The sequence below is a fragment of the Rhinolophus sinicus genome, chromosome 3 (genome assembly GCF_057876585.1).
Source record: "Rhinolophus sinicus isolate RSI-liver-muscle chromosome 3, RSI-T2T, whole genome shotgun sequence".
Taxonomy (NCBI): Eukaryota; Metazoa; Chordata; class Mammalia; order Chiroptera; family Rhinolophidae; genus Rhinolophus; species Rhinolophus sinicus.
Window position 1 is genome coordinate 32,747,661 of NC_142503.1, and position 16,391 is coordinate 32,764,051.

At 40.5% G+C, this 16,391-nt stretch overlaps 1 protein-coding gene across 1 annotated transcript in view; it reads left to right on the top strand.

Moving 5' to 3' along the window:
- Positions 1 to 11,420: 11,420 nt before the first annotated feature.
- Positions 11,421 to 16,391, top strand: part of ITGA2 (integrin subunit alpha 2) — an 87,727-nt gene continuing 82,756 nt past the window's right edge. Inside the window, exon 1 of the mRNA XM_019736238.3 lies at positions 11,421 to 11,627. Coding sequence (XP_019591797.3) covers positions 11,570 to 11,627 — 58 coding nt within the window. The 5' untranslated portion in view covers positions 11,421 to 11,569. The remainder of the gene's footprint in view (positions 11,628 to 16,391) is intronic.

Genomic DNA, 16,391 nt, shown 5'->3' on the forward strand with positions numbered 1-16,391 from the left:
AGATAACAAAAGATGAATACAAGTCATGTTTGACTTCTGCAATTACAAGAGGTGCTCAAAGTGGTTACCATCAGCGTCCACACACTTCTGATTACAGCGAAGTACTGCTTGAACCATGTTGACAAAGGTGTCCACTTGTATACATTTTTTTGGCACCCCTGGTATTTTCTTTTTAGTTTATATTTAAAAAAAATTTTAAGTCACGATTATTGAGGTATAATTTACATACAGCAAAGTTTATATTTTTCAGATCCACAGTTTTATGGATTTTAAAAAATGTACATAATCATATAACCACCACCACAATCAAGATATAAAGTATTTCTATCCTAAAAGTTTCCTCATGCCCTTTTAGTCAATTTCCTCCCCTCATCCCAGCCTCTGCAACTGCTCTGATTTCTGTCCCTTTAGTTTTGCTTTTTCCAGAATGTCATATCAATAGATTCATAAAGTACATAGTATTTTGTATCTGCTTTTTCTAATTTACCATAATGTGTTTGCAATTCTCCCATGTTGCTGCTTATATACGTAAATTGCTCATTCCTTTTTATTGCTGAGTAGTATGCTATTGCATGGATGTATTTCGTGATCATGATGTAGTTATTTTGTTTTTCTTGTCTTTGAAATCTGTGTTTGTTGTGGACTGGAGGGAATTGTGTTTGTATAGTTGGATTCTTTTGTTTTGTATTTCCTATCAGACAACATGAGAGAGAATCACGCCAAGTATTGAACATATTTATATGTGTCTTGTATTGACCAGGTTGAAATGTACTCAGATCTTATGTGCTGCATAAACCACCTAATAAATTTATGTGATTCTTTCTTCTATAAAACAGTTTCAAAGAGTGAGATATGGGAATTTGTATCTCAAAGTATGATTTCCCCCATAACATAGTGGGAAAAGAAGGGATTTTGGAGTTTGGAGACTTTGGTCCATGTGGTAGACAAATAGCTTTCTCACTGCCCCCTTCTCAGCTCCCTATCCTGAATTGTCTCTTTGGCATATACAGATTTTTAATTTCTATAATAATTTAGGGCAAGAAGAAAGTCATTTTTCCTTTAGATCCCAAATAACTTATTTAAACTATTTTAAATGTAATCACCACTGTAGTCGGTATTAAAAAATATGATTAATTTTTTAAGTGAAAAATAGGCACAGTTTCTTTCTGCCACAGTTTATAGAACATACATCTATATTTTTAACCATGTAGAAATAGCAACAGTTAGTTTGCATTTTGGTTCAAATTAAACTGAATATCAACATATAGACAGTGACTAAGGAACTGGATGATCTCATCTTTTCCTGCTCAGCAGTAATGCTTGTCACCTATCTTTCTCTCCATCCACATGTGACTCTCTGCAGCCTGCAACCCAAAGATGACACGTATAGGAAGTCCTGCTGCTTTGCTGCAAACATTGAGCCCATAAGAAAAACATATAAGGAAACACTAACTTGGGGGGTGTAGTGGGGTGGGGTGGAAATAGACTATAAACAAAAGTAAATGGCAACTTACATGCAATAATATATAATACACCAAGCAGATATGTGTAACCCTTGGATTTCTCTGACTCAAGTCTTACTTAGAGATGTGTAGGAACCCCAGGCCTGCATCTTTCCTTTTGATCTCCTTTGTGTTACTAGAATGCGTATCTCGCACATATCAATTAGCAGTAATTCTGTCCTCCTGTCATTCTGTTCCTTTGCTACTTTTACTACGATCATGGCCCCAATTTTCAACCCAGACTGTATGGCTCAGTGCCCAGGTCACAGTTGTCTACTTCTGCTCTTGGTACTAATCATTTGAACATTCTTGGTAGTGTAGGGGAAGGAAAAAACTTTTCCCTCTATCCTCCTAGGGACCCTGTGAACTAGTCTGACAAGAGACAGAAGAATGAGAAAAAAATAAACAGAAGTTTATTAACGTATGCATCGAGCATACACATGGGAAACTCATTCATGAGTAACTCTGAAGTGTTGGTTTGCAAATTGACCTCTATAAATGGTGGGCAGCAGAAACTGAAGAAAGAGGCAGGCAATTCCAATTGGTAGATGGCAGGTTTAACAAGCAACAGAACTTATATACAAGACTTGTCTTGAGTGACGGCAAGACGAGTATACCTCCTCCCCAACCTGCCAGAATCTTAAAGTGTATGTAGAGGTTTAACAGGGTTCAGTCATATATACCATCCAGATTGTTTCAACAAAACATTGTTCTCTCCAGGATGTGTCCTTGCAAACGACGTGAGCTATGGGAACGTTTGGTGAGCGGAGCTTTCATTCCAAGGACAGGGGAGAGGGTGAGGAGCCTCCAAATGCCCTGGTCTACTTCATGGGTCAAGGTCGACCGGTGGTCACATCCTCTTGATGACCTCCCCCAACAGAAGGTGTGGTTAGAATTTGGGGCTTATATAGCATCTTAACAGAAAACAATAATTGTGTAGAGAAATGACAAGACAAAGGAAAAGTGATTTAGGATTTTAGGGGCAGCAAACTGTGGGAAAGTAAATATATGGGGAAACTAATGAAAGATAAGGCTACTTAAAAAGGTTTGTTATGTAGATTTATCAGGTGCCCTTTCTAGAATGAGAGCCAGAGTTGTCTCTTGTGACTAAGAAATGTCCTGCCCTTTCTGGTAGAGAAGGGAAGTGCAAAGAGCTTTTCTTGTGCCTGCTTATTCTTAATAGCCTTTAGCTCAAAATAATCCTTATGTCAGAGTTGGTACACGTTGGGGTGGCATACTCTGAACTCTTTCGGGGGCTTCTAACTGGTAGTCAGGCCCTCCTCTGGTTCACGTTTCAGTAATATGTCTGCTGAAATAATGAAACTATCTACCACTTCACTTGTGTTATAAGATATACAAAGTATACCACTTTTACTTTATCCCTGAGAGGCCACTACCACTTTGTTCTGTAATCATTTTAATATGTTCCTCCCCACAGACGGTCACCCTGCTTTACTCAGATTAATCTTGTCCCTTAAGAAACCCTTGTTCCTTGAATTAATATTTCACACCTTGACTATCTCCTAGGAATAATTCTTTCCCTGGAAGTTTTGCAGCTCAAATAGAGGTGTGGGTCCATCAGACTAGCCCTGCACGCTCTGTCAGGATCCTCAAATTAGCTCACAGGGCTGTGAGGGTCTCCTCCTTGCCTTCCAACCCCACACAAAAATATGCATGCACACACACACTCCTATACAACTGTGTGTGTGTGGACTTTTAAAAATCCTTTAAGATTATTTAAAAGTTTATTGAAACTGTAAATATGAAATGTCAAGACTTATCAAATTGTCCAACTTAAATAGGTGCAGTTTATTGCACTTCAGTTATACTGTTAAAGAACAAGCTGTTGAAGAAAAAACAAATATAATCACTGTTAAAATCTTATACTAAAATATACATATGGCAGGGGTTTATGCTAGGGCGGGAGCTGAGATTTAGTCATATATGTCATGTGGACTTAGGTCATTGGGAAAGCAGAAGATGAAGAATGGAAAAGAACAGAAGCCAAAGTACAAGGAAGTATGGTTTGAAAAATTCTGAGCCGGACCCAGAAACAGAGCCGAGGGTCAGGAGGAAATAGTATTTCTGGATACAATGTGGTAAGTTATTTGAACGCTCTGTGACCCAACTACCCTGGACGCAGGTATGCGCCCTGAGGGAGGGGGAAGGGAGGAACAGTGCAGGTAGATCTCACTGGATCATGGAACACTTTGGGGCATAAGTGAGCCTTCTGGGGAATCCCTGTAAGAGAATATGAGTCTAAAGGGAGGTGCAGCCCCTTCATTTTAAGGTAGGCTCACAAGCAGACCTGACAGTGTGAAGTCTGAAGCCAATACAAGTTGTAGAGATAAAAGCCATATCTGCCCATTTAGTGGTGGAGGATAGCAGGGGCCTCTACCAGCAGAGACCAGCAAAAGCCAGGACTGAGCACATGTGTGTAAGTTGCACCCCAGGGATGCAAGAAATAGTTCAAGGGTTGAGGGCCCTACACATACAAGTGGGAACAGTGAGAGGAGGACACTTGGGCATTTGCATGAATGGGATCTCATTTGTACTGAGAGACTGGCAAGGCTGGCAAGTTTCAGTTAACAAAGATGTGAAAGTCACACCTTTATGTACACAAGCATGATGTGGGCCACAACTCTATGAAGGAGATAAACTGCATGACCATAGCCTACCATGTGAAAATATATGGTTTTAAAGGCTTTAAAATGTGGTCCCCTGACATTTAAGCCTTGAAACATCTTCAATTACCTTCAGATCTAGAGATTTTTGATGGCATAAGCCACCTTCCTTATAACTGCATTTTTATAAAGGTTCATACTGAAACTAAAGGGCCTCATTCCACGGAATGGCATAAACCAGGCTGAACTTCCGTATTCTCTGCTCTTACACCTCATATGCTTTCAGCTTTAGCAAGACTCCTAAGACAATATGTGGTCATGGGATTTCAAGCTCACTGAGGACAGCCAGTTAACATGTTGGTTCTCACCACAGTGCCTCGCTCATTACATTGCACACGGTAGGTGCTAAATAGATGTGTGTTGGTGAATGAACAAATGACAAAAGTGAAGTTACTAGCAAGATTCTCAACTTAATCCAAGTGAAGTACCATGTTAGAAATTACAAGAATTTGTGAGAAAAAGAGAGGTAGGAAGTCTGGAAGAGAACTATGTGGGAAACCGAAAGACAAATACTAGAAGACCATGAAATGGACCAAAGTTTGTTCGCCAGGAACAGAAGTTTTGCTTTCTCATATACAATAATAGGAGATGTAGAAGCAGAAAAGATTCAGATCATGATCAAGACTGAGATTCCTGGCAAAACATAAGTTCAAAGTCTTTTGAAGCTCACCCATCTTCACTGATTTCATTCTTTTGATAATGTGTAAACAGAGCTCACTGGCCTGCCAGTCAAATAAATCCTAATGGCAAAATTGGCTCAGTTTGACTTTTTTGATGTTAAACATTTGAAATTCATTTCCATCTAAAAGGACAGATTCCAATCTAATGATGCAATGAAAATTACTTCAAATAAAATAGGAGTTAGTGTCATTCATAGGAAGCACTAAAAGTTAAATTGCAAAGTGGTTGAGAAAGGAGGGAAGGAGGGGTCTTGGCTTCAGAAAAGAATAAAAACTACCTAAAGAATCAAAGATTGTATATTCTTGGCAGAGAACTTTGAGAAAAAATACTTCATCATGAGTGGTTGTATGAGTGTGTCAAACTAAATAAGATGCTGCATTGAGTTAAAATTACATCCCATAGAATCAGGACTCTAGGCAGGCCACGGAAAACTAAAGGTGCTTGAGCAAGTTAAAGTTATAGGGCAATGGAAATGGTGAGTAATTAAAGAGGAAGTCAGTCCACAGAGAGGAGAATGGAGCAGTTACACACAGGAAAAGACAAGAACTCACACCATCCTTACAAGTTGTACAGGGTGAGCTGTGTTCTTTCTTTCCAGTCTCCTCTTCAGACCCCTGAGACCTGGCTGTAATCCACGTCTTTGAGTTCTCTGAAATTTCCTCAGATCCTTTCAATTAACTATTCTTTGACTTAGGCTAGTTTAAGTAAGACTGGTTTTTTCCCCTTGAAAAATAACTGATCTCTAGCTGAAACATCTAAGTTTTCTAGAGAAGGAAAGTAGCAGAGAGCCGTACAGTTTAGCTTGATCCATCATATGACATATTTCTTAAAAAAAAAAAAACAAACAAAAAAACTTGAACTACATGTGAACAATGTTTTCCCTTCATTGAGCTTTTCCATGTTTAAGAAATAAACTTGTTAATGTTAGCCATTAGTTAAACAAATGTGTTTATTCATTAGTACAGCAAATAGTTATTGAGCATCAACGCTGTGTCAGGACCTGTTTTACGTATACTGTGAGTGAAAGAAGTTAATGAGACATGTTCACTCTCCTCAAGGATTTTCCATAGGAAAAACATAAGCTACATAAACACATAAATACAAGGAATAAAAACATAAACACAAGGAAAAAATCCTACTTAAACTGGGTTAAAAGAAAAAGATAAAATATTAGGAGGACACAGGAGCGTTTCATGGAAGTTAAGGTAGGAAGTGCAGCCAGATCTTACAAATGACTGGAAACAGAACATAGAAAAAGATAAAGAACTAAAAAATCTCTCTCTCTCTCTCTCTCTCTCTCTCTCTCTCTCTCTCTCTCTCCCTCCCCACCCCTTTTCCCCCACACCATTTGTGTACACCTCAGTTTCTTAATCGCTCATTTCTGCATCTCTGTTTTGTATGAATAGCTGCAAACTGACTTTTTTTATGCTCATTAAAGAAAATAGCCCCAAGTGAACATAAGTTCCTATTCTGCGTGGTGAGCAAAGCCTCTCTAGAATCTTTATACCCTAAATACAAATTTCTGGGAGAGAATTTGAAGGATCCGGCTTGGGTCAGGTGTCTACCCATATACCAGAAGTAAGGTTATGTGAGTCAGTGACTTCTGGAGGGGAGTCATGACAAACTCAGAATGACCTGTGGGCAGAACTGGCTGATTGTTTTTCCTGTCTGCCACACACATGAATAATGAGAACAATAATAACAGATAAGGACAGTCAACCTTAGTAGTGCTGGTATAGAAGTATGAGTAAAATGCGTAGGAGTATTGATGAGTAGGGAGCTGGAGAACATAGAATTAATTATTTTACTTTCGTTTATTGGGTTTTTTTTGTTTTTAAGTTGCAAGTTTCTTTTTTATTTTTGACATTATGCAACTCAACCAGTGCCTGGAGGCCTGTGTATGATTCAAGCTCAGTGGACTCTGAGCACCACTCAGTCTTATAGTGGATTTACTGAGTAACGTTTGAGGAGTCACTAGTTACTTCATTTCAAATTTTCCAGGACTTATACGGAATTTCACCTTCACTACCGTAGGGAGAAGAATATGGAACTATGAGGAAATTCATTTCAATTTAGGAAGTTTTTTTAGAAACTTATTTGCCAGGTATAAGACTAAACTCTTCTGATATAAATATATATGATTTCAGAGAGCCAGCATTTAAATAAGAAGGTGGAGTATACATATACAATTCCATTCAGGTTGCACTATAATACATCCAAAGGAAAGGGGTTTTGGGGTTTTTTGTTGTTGTTGTTGTTGTTTTTAACCAAGGGAGTCAGAAGCCAAGAAAAAAAGAAAAATTGGTTCTGAATAAAAGGGATGGGAAAGGATGGCAGGTAACATAAAATTCAATTGGAGCCTCAAAGTAGAACATTAAGAAATGGAGGAAAGGGAGAAAGCCATTCTAGGCAGAACAATAGCTGAGGGCTTAGCAAAGAAGAATGGGAGACAGGTCAGCAAATAGGTAAATATGGCCAAAGTACAGGAGGGAGGAATGGTGAGAGAGGCTGCAGAGTCAGATTGGGATTCAATTGGGAGTTTAAACATTAAAGTGCTTGAACTTTATTCTATAGACTTGGAAAGATTTTCAACAGATCAATCGTGCATTTTAGAAAGAGAACTGTGATATATTTGACAGACATTTCTCAAGAATGAATAAAGCAGGCCTTTCATTTCAAACAAAACAATTGATAGTATGTGTTGACAATAATAAAATTCAAACTTTCTATGAAAATTAAAATTTTGGAAAATGTATATCTACCAGCATGAGTTTGCCAGTTTCCCAATATGGAAAGGCTTTTCTGATGAGATAGTTAATGGTATGATTTTTTTGATATTGTGTCATGAAATGTGTCGATAGTCGGAAGAGGTGCATAACTCGGTGAACCAATACATTCCAAGTAACCAATGCCTGATGGGACAAAATCTTGCATGGGTAAAAGTCTATTGAAAGTGCTCAATAGGCCATATTAATTTTACTGCACTACACGTTGGAGGAGGTCATCGAGAATACATAATTGCTGATTAACTCACAGCTGGGCACTCGCAATCAGAGGCTCCTCACTCCCTCCCTTGCCTTTGGAATCTACCTTCTGCCCACTGTTCCCACACTAGAAGCTACTTCAAGAACTCAGCCTTGAGAGAGTAGTGTGTTCCTGATCCCATCTGGATGGTGTACATGTCTGAACCCTGTGAAGACCTCTATACAAACTCTTAAGATTCTGGTGGGTGGGTACAGAGATCCACAATTATGTCCTGTTTTTCCAACTACATATCTATGTGATTAATTCATATAATTTCACTGAAACTGCATATCACAACAAATGGAATGCAGAAGCAGATATGAGAATCCAAGTGTTTATTGTTAAGCCAGATATTAAAAAGATTGGCAAATACATAAAATAATGCAATTCTCATGAATTTTTTTTATTTTGGGAAATATAGTTATTTTTCATAAAATATGTTATTTGTGTTAAAATTCAATAGCCTCATTATTATTTTAAAATGAATTAACATATAAATGTTGGAAAATTTATCTGTTTCAACTTCTTATGTGGTGACTATTGGTAGAAATAATCCACATAAACAGAAATTCTTTGGGGTCCTCAATATTTTTTCCAGCTTTAAGATGTAACTGACAGTTACAAAGTATATATATTTAAAATGTACAAAGTTATGTTTTGATATTTGTATACAATTTGAAATGACTACCAAAGTTGAGCTATTTAATATATCCATCATTTCACATAGTGACTTTGTGTGTCTATATAAGTGTGATGAGAACCCTTAAGATTTACTCTCTTAGCAAATTTCAAGTATACAATACAGTATTATTAACTATAGTCACCATGCAGCACATTTGATTCCCAGAGCTTATTCGTCGTATAACTGAAAGTTTGTACCCTAAGACCAACATCTCCCTATTTTCCTTGCCCCCAGGCCCTGGTAGCCATCATTCTAGTCTCTGTACTATGATTTGACTTTTTTAGATTCCATGCGTAAGGAGATCACATAGTATCTGTCTTTCTCTATCTGGCTTATTTCACTTAGCATAAAGTCTTCCAGGTCATTCATGTGATCGCAAATGGAGGAATTTCCTTCTTTTTTATGGCTGAATAATATTATACATACATATACAGAGGGTGCCAAAAAATGTATGCACATTTTAAGAAAGAAAAACCTATTAAAATAGTAATACTCAATATATACCAACAACAAAAAAGTCACGTTTCACTTCTGCAATTACAATAGGTGTGCAAAGTGGTTACCATCAGCATCCAGACGCTTCTGATTACAATGAACTACTGCTTGAGCAACATTGACCAAAGTGTCCACTTGTATACATTTTTTTAGGCACCCCTGGTATATGTGTGTGTGTATATATATATATATACATATATATATATGTGTGTGTGTGTATATATATATATATATATATATGTACATATATATATATATATATGTACATATATATGTCACATTTTAATACATTCATCCATGGGATCCTCAGTTTTAAGAGTGTAAAGGGCTCCTGAGACCAAAGAGTTTAAGAAGCCCTCCCTTAATCTTATTTCCTCCTCAGAATGTGGAGTCCAGCACAATTACACCTAGATAGGATAGTTGCTAGGAATTTTAAGGCAGGAGTTCTCACTGTTTCGTCTCAGGAAGCTTTTACACTCTTAAAATTAACGTGGAGCAGGAGTTGGCTCTTTGTTTCTTGAAATTTAAAATTTTTGCCTGCTCTGGAAAAATATAACTTGTGATTTATTCTGTACCTCATGCCAGCAAAATGTTAATTTGTCCAGTTCTGAGCACAAAAGCAAGAAGAGTCCATTTTCCTTTTCAGCACCCAAAGACAAAGCACAAATTCCTGCCTTACGTGAAGGGAACTACCCTGTCTCCCAAACAAGGGTCTGTTCCAAACACTTACTCACATTTCAGTGAGTCAAAAGGAAACAGACAGATATTCATCTCTCTGAAACCTGGCTGGTTTCCCACAAGAAGTCTATGAAGAGAGTCAAGGTTGGGTGTCAGGGTTAGTGAGCGGCCACCTAAGAGATCACAGGTGATATCTGGAGTCTTAGTAAGCAGGTGAGTACCATAGGCAGGTCAGGAAAAAAGGCCTTCAAGTGTTGTTAGGATTAGTAAGTAGTTAGTCAGTGACAGAAGAGAAAACAGATAAGAACCGGGGGCTATACATTTTGAATTTAAAAGTATTGAGTTTATAGTCATAATTATAAGCAGTAGCATTTGATGTATACCAATTTAATACTTTTTAAAAATGTTTTATTGGGGAACAGTGTTTCTCCAGGGCCCATCAGCTCCAAGTCGCTGTCCTTCAATCTAGTTGTGGAGGGTGCAGCTCACTGGCCCACATGGGAATCGAACGGGCAATGGCCCCCTGAGCCATCCTGCCACCCCCCAATTTAATACTTTAAAACTTTAAGACTCCAGCCCTAACTATGGTAAAGGGAGCTTTGATTTTTGCCATTTAAGTCCTTCCCACCTTGAACCACTTTGCTTTCTGGTGACAGTATTCTAATCATTCTATTCTGCTTATACTGTAGTACCAGCTCCACAAAGATTTGGAATGGTGATAATGATGATTAGACTAATAACTCCTTAGATTTAATTTATCGAAACATTTGATTACTTCACAAAAGTAGTCACTGAACAAATTCTGGTTTCAGCAATATAATGGGAATTTGTGGGTAGAAAAATCAGATTTAAAGAAAACTGAATATCCTGTTTCCTAGATCGGTACGTAAAAATCTCAGATATGATTATAGAATGTTCTCTTTCCAGACATAAGACTGAAATGATGGGGGGAAATGGTCACCGTGTAATACAGAAAAAGAGGAAGAGTCACAAGTTCATAAATGGGCTTTCTTCTCTGTTGGCGTCTTGTTGTAAATCGCTTAAACTTAGTAGACAAATCAGCTCCTTATTCTCTTGGAGGAGACGAATGAATGAGGATTTATATCACACACACACACACACACACACACACACACACACACACACACACCACACTCTTGCAGCACGTCTGGCTTAAATATCACCTCGGATAATCATAACTTGTGAGCAGATCTTTCCTGATGAGTTAGTTTCTAACCTGGTCATTCTGCTCCTATTTTTGTCCGTTTCTCCACCCACTTGGAAAAGGCAGAGAAAGCCACGCACCGCGGAGCCCCTAAGAGCTGTAGCTTAGGGCTCGCGGCTCCCCTGGCCCTCCCATCCCTGCCAGGACCCGGGAGCCACAAAGGGCTGCAGGAGGGCCAGGGTTCTCCACGCAGGCGGGCGTCAGGCTGTCAGGGGCTGGGTAGTGCCCGTCGGAAGTGCGGGGCAAGTCCCGTCCAGGGACAATCGCCAGGCGCGCCGTCCCCATTCCCACGGCTTCCAGGCCTCCAGGGCTCGGTTTGAAAGATTAAGGTGCGGCTTCCGTGGGTGTGAAGGAGCTCAGGTGTAGCCCACGGGCTGCAGGGCTGAGGCTCGGCGGGGCGGGGCCGGGGCAGATCCGGCGGTTGCCGAGGCCGAGGGGCGGGCGGGGGCGGGCCTTGGCGCCTCAGGAGCTGCCAGCCAACTTGTCCCTGCTCTCACCCGGGGAAGGAGAGAAGCCCTCGGAACGGTTTCTTTAGTCTCTGGGTTCTAGGGTTCCTCTGCAATCCCAGAGCAGCTCCAGTCTCCAGGGCAGTGTCAAGATGCGGCCCAGACGGACAGGGGGCGCGCCGCTGCGACTGGTATTAGTGCTCAGTCAAGGTAAGCGAGGAGTTCGCTCCGCATTGGCTGCAGGGGAGACCTGCGCGGGTCCCGAGGGAAGGCGGGAGGGGTTATGGTGGACCAGGACGCAGGCAGCCGGCGTCTCCGCTCTGGTTCACGTGGACCCTGGCTCTCAGCCATCCGGAGCCAGATGGAGAGAGACTCCCCAACCCCACTCTCCCCCACCTTGGTGTCCCCATTAAGGCATGTCTCACTCTATCTGTTAAGCACTCTTTAAAGTCACCTCAATGCGAGCTTTGGTTTTAGGCACACACGCACCCGCACACATGTGTGGAGAGTGGAGACGAGTGGGTGTCCCGGGGTTCAGGAATCCTGCAGCCTGGCTTATGCAGGTGCCGTGCCAGACCCGCACCAGTTCAGTGGGTCCCGGGAATCCGGTTCTGGGCAGCAGCCTGCACCTCCTCAGAGCCTGGTGGCTATGGCTATGCAGAAGCGCAGGAGGCCCAGGTGCTGTTTGTTCAGTCCAAGGGTGTGAATAACGCCCTCTTTTCTTCAGGATGCAGCACTGATGTTTCTTGCCATAGGGGACATAGAAAAACCAAGCGCCTCTTAAATACTTGGCAGAGGGGAACTCTTCCTTTCTTTCTGCCTTCCTCTTATTGTTGTAACGTCGTCTGTTCAACGAATGTAAACCCAGGCCAGGAAAAGTTCTTTCCACTTTCTTGATCTTGGCCGCCACAACAAGAGAACCGAGCAGCAGCTCCAGCTGCAGGACGGTGAGAGGGGGGCCCACCCGTCACCTGACTTCTTTTGTGCTGAGTGGGGGAATGAAGCTGGGGAGCCCAGCTGCTGTGCCACCACTGGGCATCAAGAAGACTTTCTCCAGACCTTACCCTGGGCCTCACGTGTAGCTACTTTAAGAACCTTAGTTTCCTTGGTGAGTGGGAGTGGCATTTGTATTTTGTAGTTTAAACAGCCATCAAAACAAAAACATGGTCTCTGATTTTCAAATGTTTTTACAAAGAAGATAAATGTGTCCTAAACTGTCCTCCTTTGAGGCACTTAGCCAGTCACTATTCTTTATTGTGGAAGAAACCTAATCCAGATGACCATGTAGCATGTTTTCCAGGTCACAGAGAACAGAGAAATAGCCCCACCATTCCCACCCCTAGCAGCAGTAGGCATCATTAGATTTTCTGTCTAACACTGTTGCTTCACAGATACTCTCTGCTGGGCCCCCAAGAGTGATTTGAGGGGCCATCAACCATAACCTAGGGGTTTCATACAAAGTTGGATTCACATTGAAAATCGCCCTGGAATACCACAACCTTCCCAAGACTAATAGACATTTAATTCCAAGCTTTTCATCTCTTTTTAATTGCCCATTATTAACAGAAGCTATGGAAACATAACATCATTTTCTTTTCTTCGAAGTGTTCAGGCTTGTTTTTCAAACAGCAGTGAGAAATACTTTAGTGGAATGTATTGCTTTAAGGCATGAAGTCAAGTACAGAGATTTCAACCTGGAGTTAGTTCATAAGGACAACTCAGTGAGAGCAAGCAGAGGTGATTTAAAATGACACATGTAAAAATATTTTGTATTGTTACTTCTTCCTCCTGCTCCATTTATTTGCATACTCAAGGAACAGGTTTCCTCTTCATTTAGGATGATCATAAGAAAGCTTTGCCATTTGTGATGTCAGTCAAGGTTCTTCGGGAAGCAGCATCATTTTTTTGGTACCATGAATATCCAAGATTAACATAAATAATTGATATTTATGTTATTTACAATATTTCTGTCAGGTCAGTGATAGCTGAAATTTTGTGTGGCATTACCCTATGTGTATAAAGCTTTTGAGGATTCATATTACTATACACACATATATGGTTGTTTATAAGTTGTATCCATGTACAATTGTGTAATATAAATATCTCAAATTAAAATGTTAGAGAGATGTGTGTGTTTATATATCTCGCATCCTCTCTAGCATACAAGCCAAACACTGCAGAAACTTAAAAACCTCAAATCTCATTTTAACACTTAGATTCAAATTCACTTTCCATAAACCTTCTCTTGGGTTTTTAAGAAAAAAGTTGTGCTCATAGTTTAGTTCCATTACCTCTCAATGGTCATTCCTTTGTTTAAGTGCTTGCAATCATTGAAATGGTAATTAGCGGTTGAGGATGGAAAAGAAAGACCATAAGAGGCCTAGATAATCCAGAAACTAAATAACAGGTCTGCAGAGGCCAGGGAAATGTAATTTTTAAATGCACAACCTCACTTACATTTTTCTATTGTGTTGCCAACCCAAGGGTAGTCCTTCCCCCTGGTTTCTAGGTTTCTTCTCTCACTATCTCTGGTACCCTGCCCCAGAGTCACCCCCTCTTTAATGAATAAATTCAAATCTTCTCCCTCATTTCCCCTTAGGCTGTAAATATTTTAATTTCTCTCATAGTTAGCAATTCCTCCTTTTAACATGTAATTTGGCAGCTCTTTCCTCCTGAAATACCCTCCACTTCTGGCTTCTGTTCTCTCTGTTTTTTCTCTTATCTTCCTGGCTGCTCTTTCTTAGTCTCCTTCACAGGCTCCTGTGTTCGGCCTAGTCCTTGTTGGTGTTTGCAGAGTGTCATCCTGGGTCATCTTCCTCCTCATTCTACCAACTCTGACTGAGCTAGTTCCAGCTCAAGTCCTATCTCCAACCAGACTTCTCCCTGACTTCCGGGTTAGTGTTTCCGTCCACTACCAATATTTCACCTGAATGTTGTATAATCACATCAAACTCAACATGTCCTCAACTGAAGTCAATACTCGTCCTCCAGAATTTTCTCTTACCTTGTCTATTGTTGCTTAATGGCAGCATTCTCATGAAAACACGACACCAGGAATCTTTTCCTTGTTTTCAACCTCACAGCCAGTCTCCAACTTCTGTCCATTCTCCTCCCAACTCATGCAACTTGTGCTACCACCCAGTTTAAGCGTTTTTGTTTGTTTGTTTGTTTTGGGTTTTTTTGTTGTTGTTTTTAGTATCTGAGCTATTATAGTTTTCAAATTAGTTTTCCTGTTTTTGTCTCTTATCCCTCCAGTCCAGTCTCCTCATTGTCACCAATGTTATTTTTCTAAACACTTATCTGTATCCAATCACTCCCTTGCTTCAAACATTTGGTGCCTCCCCATCTCACAAGGATAAATTTCTTGGCATGTCAGAAAAAGTCCTTTGCCATCTGGCTGCAGCCTACCTATTCAGCCTTTTCTCTGCCACACTCCTCCTGTACACTCTTACAAGCACACACAATACACTTATGCATGCACACTATACACACACCCTCAAAGTCATGTATGTACATCTGTGCACACCCCTCTGTGTTCTGACTGCACCTGACTATACCACACATTTAGTGTTAGCGTATTTTCCAGACTATTCCCTTTGACTTCTCTGCCTGATGCTTTCCCTCCTTTTCTCTCATCCCATTGCTCTGTGTTCTGTGTTACAAGAGACAACCCCAAGCAAAATTGTAGAGTAGGGAAGTTTTTCTTTTACAATAAAAAAGAAAGTTTGAGGCAACCTCTCATGGCTGGGACCCACCTAATCTCCCTCTCGGCCCTCATCCTCAGCCCCTCAACAGCCTTAGGCCACCCTCTGATAAAGTAACCCCATGGCTCTCCAGCTACCATTGCGCAACCTCCACTAAGCTTTGCTGTCTTAAATAACTGGTTCACAAGCCGATTTAAATTTGTGGATTAGAGCTCAGGTTTTAGTATTTAAAAACAATTACTCATATGTGTCTGATGTACAGACAGGTTTGGAAGTAACTGCTTAAATATTAGCACTGTACCTCCTCTTTCCTAACAAATTAAAATTCCAGTGTTGCCTGCACCACCTTGTTGTGAGATGACCACCAAGACAGGTAGATTTCAACACCAAGAGTCAGTGAATGAGTCATTTTGAATGAATTCCCTCTAACGTGGGTGATGACTGCTCTTAATGTGCTAACAGCCTTGGGCATATTAAAAGGGAAAAGTCTGTTAATGTGAAGAGATGAGCTTCTAATGATGGAATTTTAGATATTCAGCAAAATAAAGACACACATTCATTCAGTGTGTCAAAAATAAAGAATTTCAGGAAGCATGGGGAAAATATTTGGGACCAAAAGTCTCATCCTGACACGTAAATGTTACCACTGAAGTCCAAGCTTTAGTCTGTACTATCAGCCCTGCTTAACTTGAGATCTTAGTGAAAGCTTCAGTACTGCATAAAAGAGAAAGAACCATGGGTGGCTGTCACTCTAATCATCACGTTAACGATGTGGAGGGTTTTGTGGGGGTGTTTTTTTTGTTTTGTTTTGTTTTTCATTTCTAACTAATGAAATACCTGGACATACACACACAAAGGAATGGCTCTCTAAAGAGAAGAATCTTCATACCACAAATCCTGAGACATCAATAGATGCTCTGTAAGAAAGTGAATCCTAGATGATCCATAGGTACTTTGTTGATCTGGCTACAGTGCATTCCATAAAACTAGATTTGATCATATTTGTATGCAGTAACTGCTTTATGTAAGGCCATGGGCTAGGCCCAATGTGAAACCATGGAAAACTTGAAACATGGTCCAGAGAAGTCATATTCTTATTTGAAAAACAAGTTCAAGTATGACGGATGGACACTGTCTCAGCCCCTGCAGGGGGCCTAACCAGCTCCAGACCGTGCCATCCTCCTTTCTGACGGAAGTCCACTTACTGGGTTACCCCACTTCTCTGTACAACTAGGAGATCCAGGGGACGTCGAAGTGTGATAGGACTGAG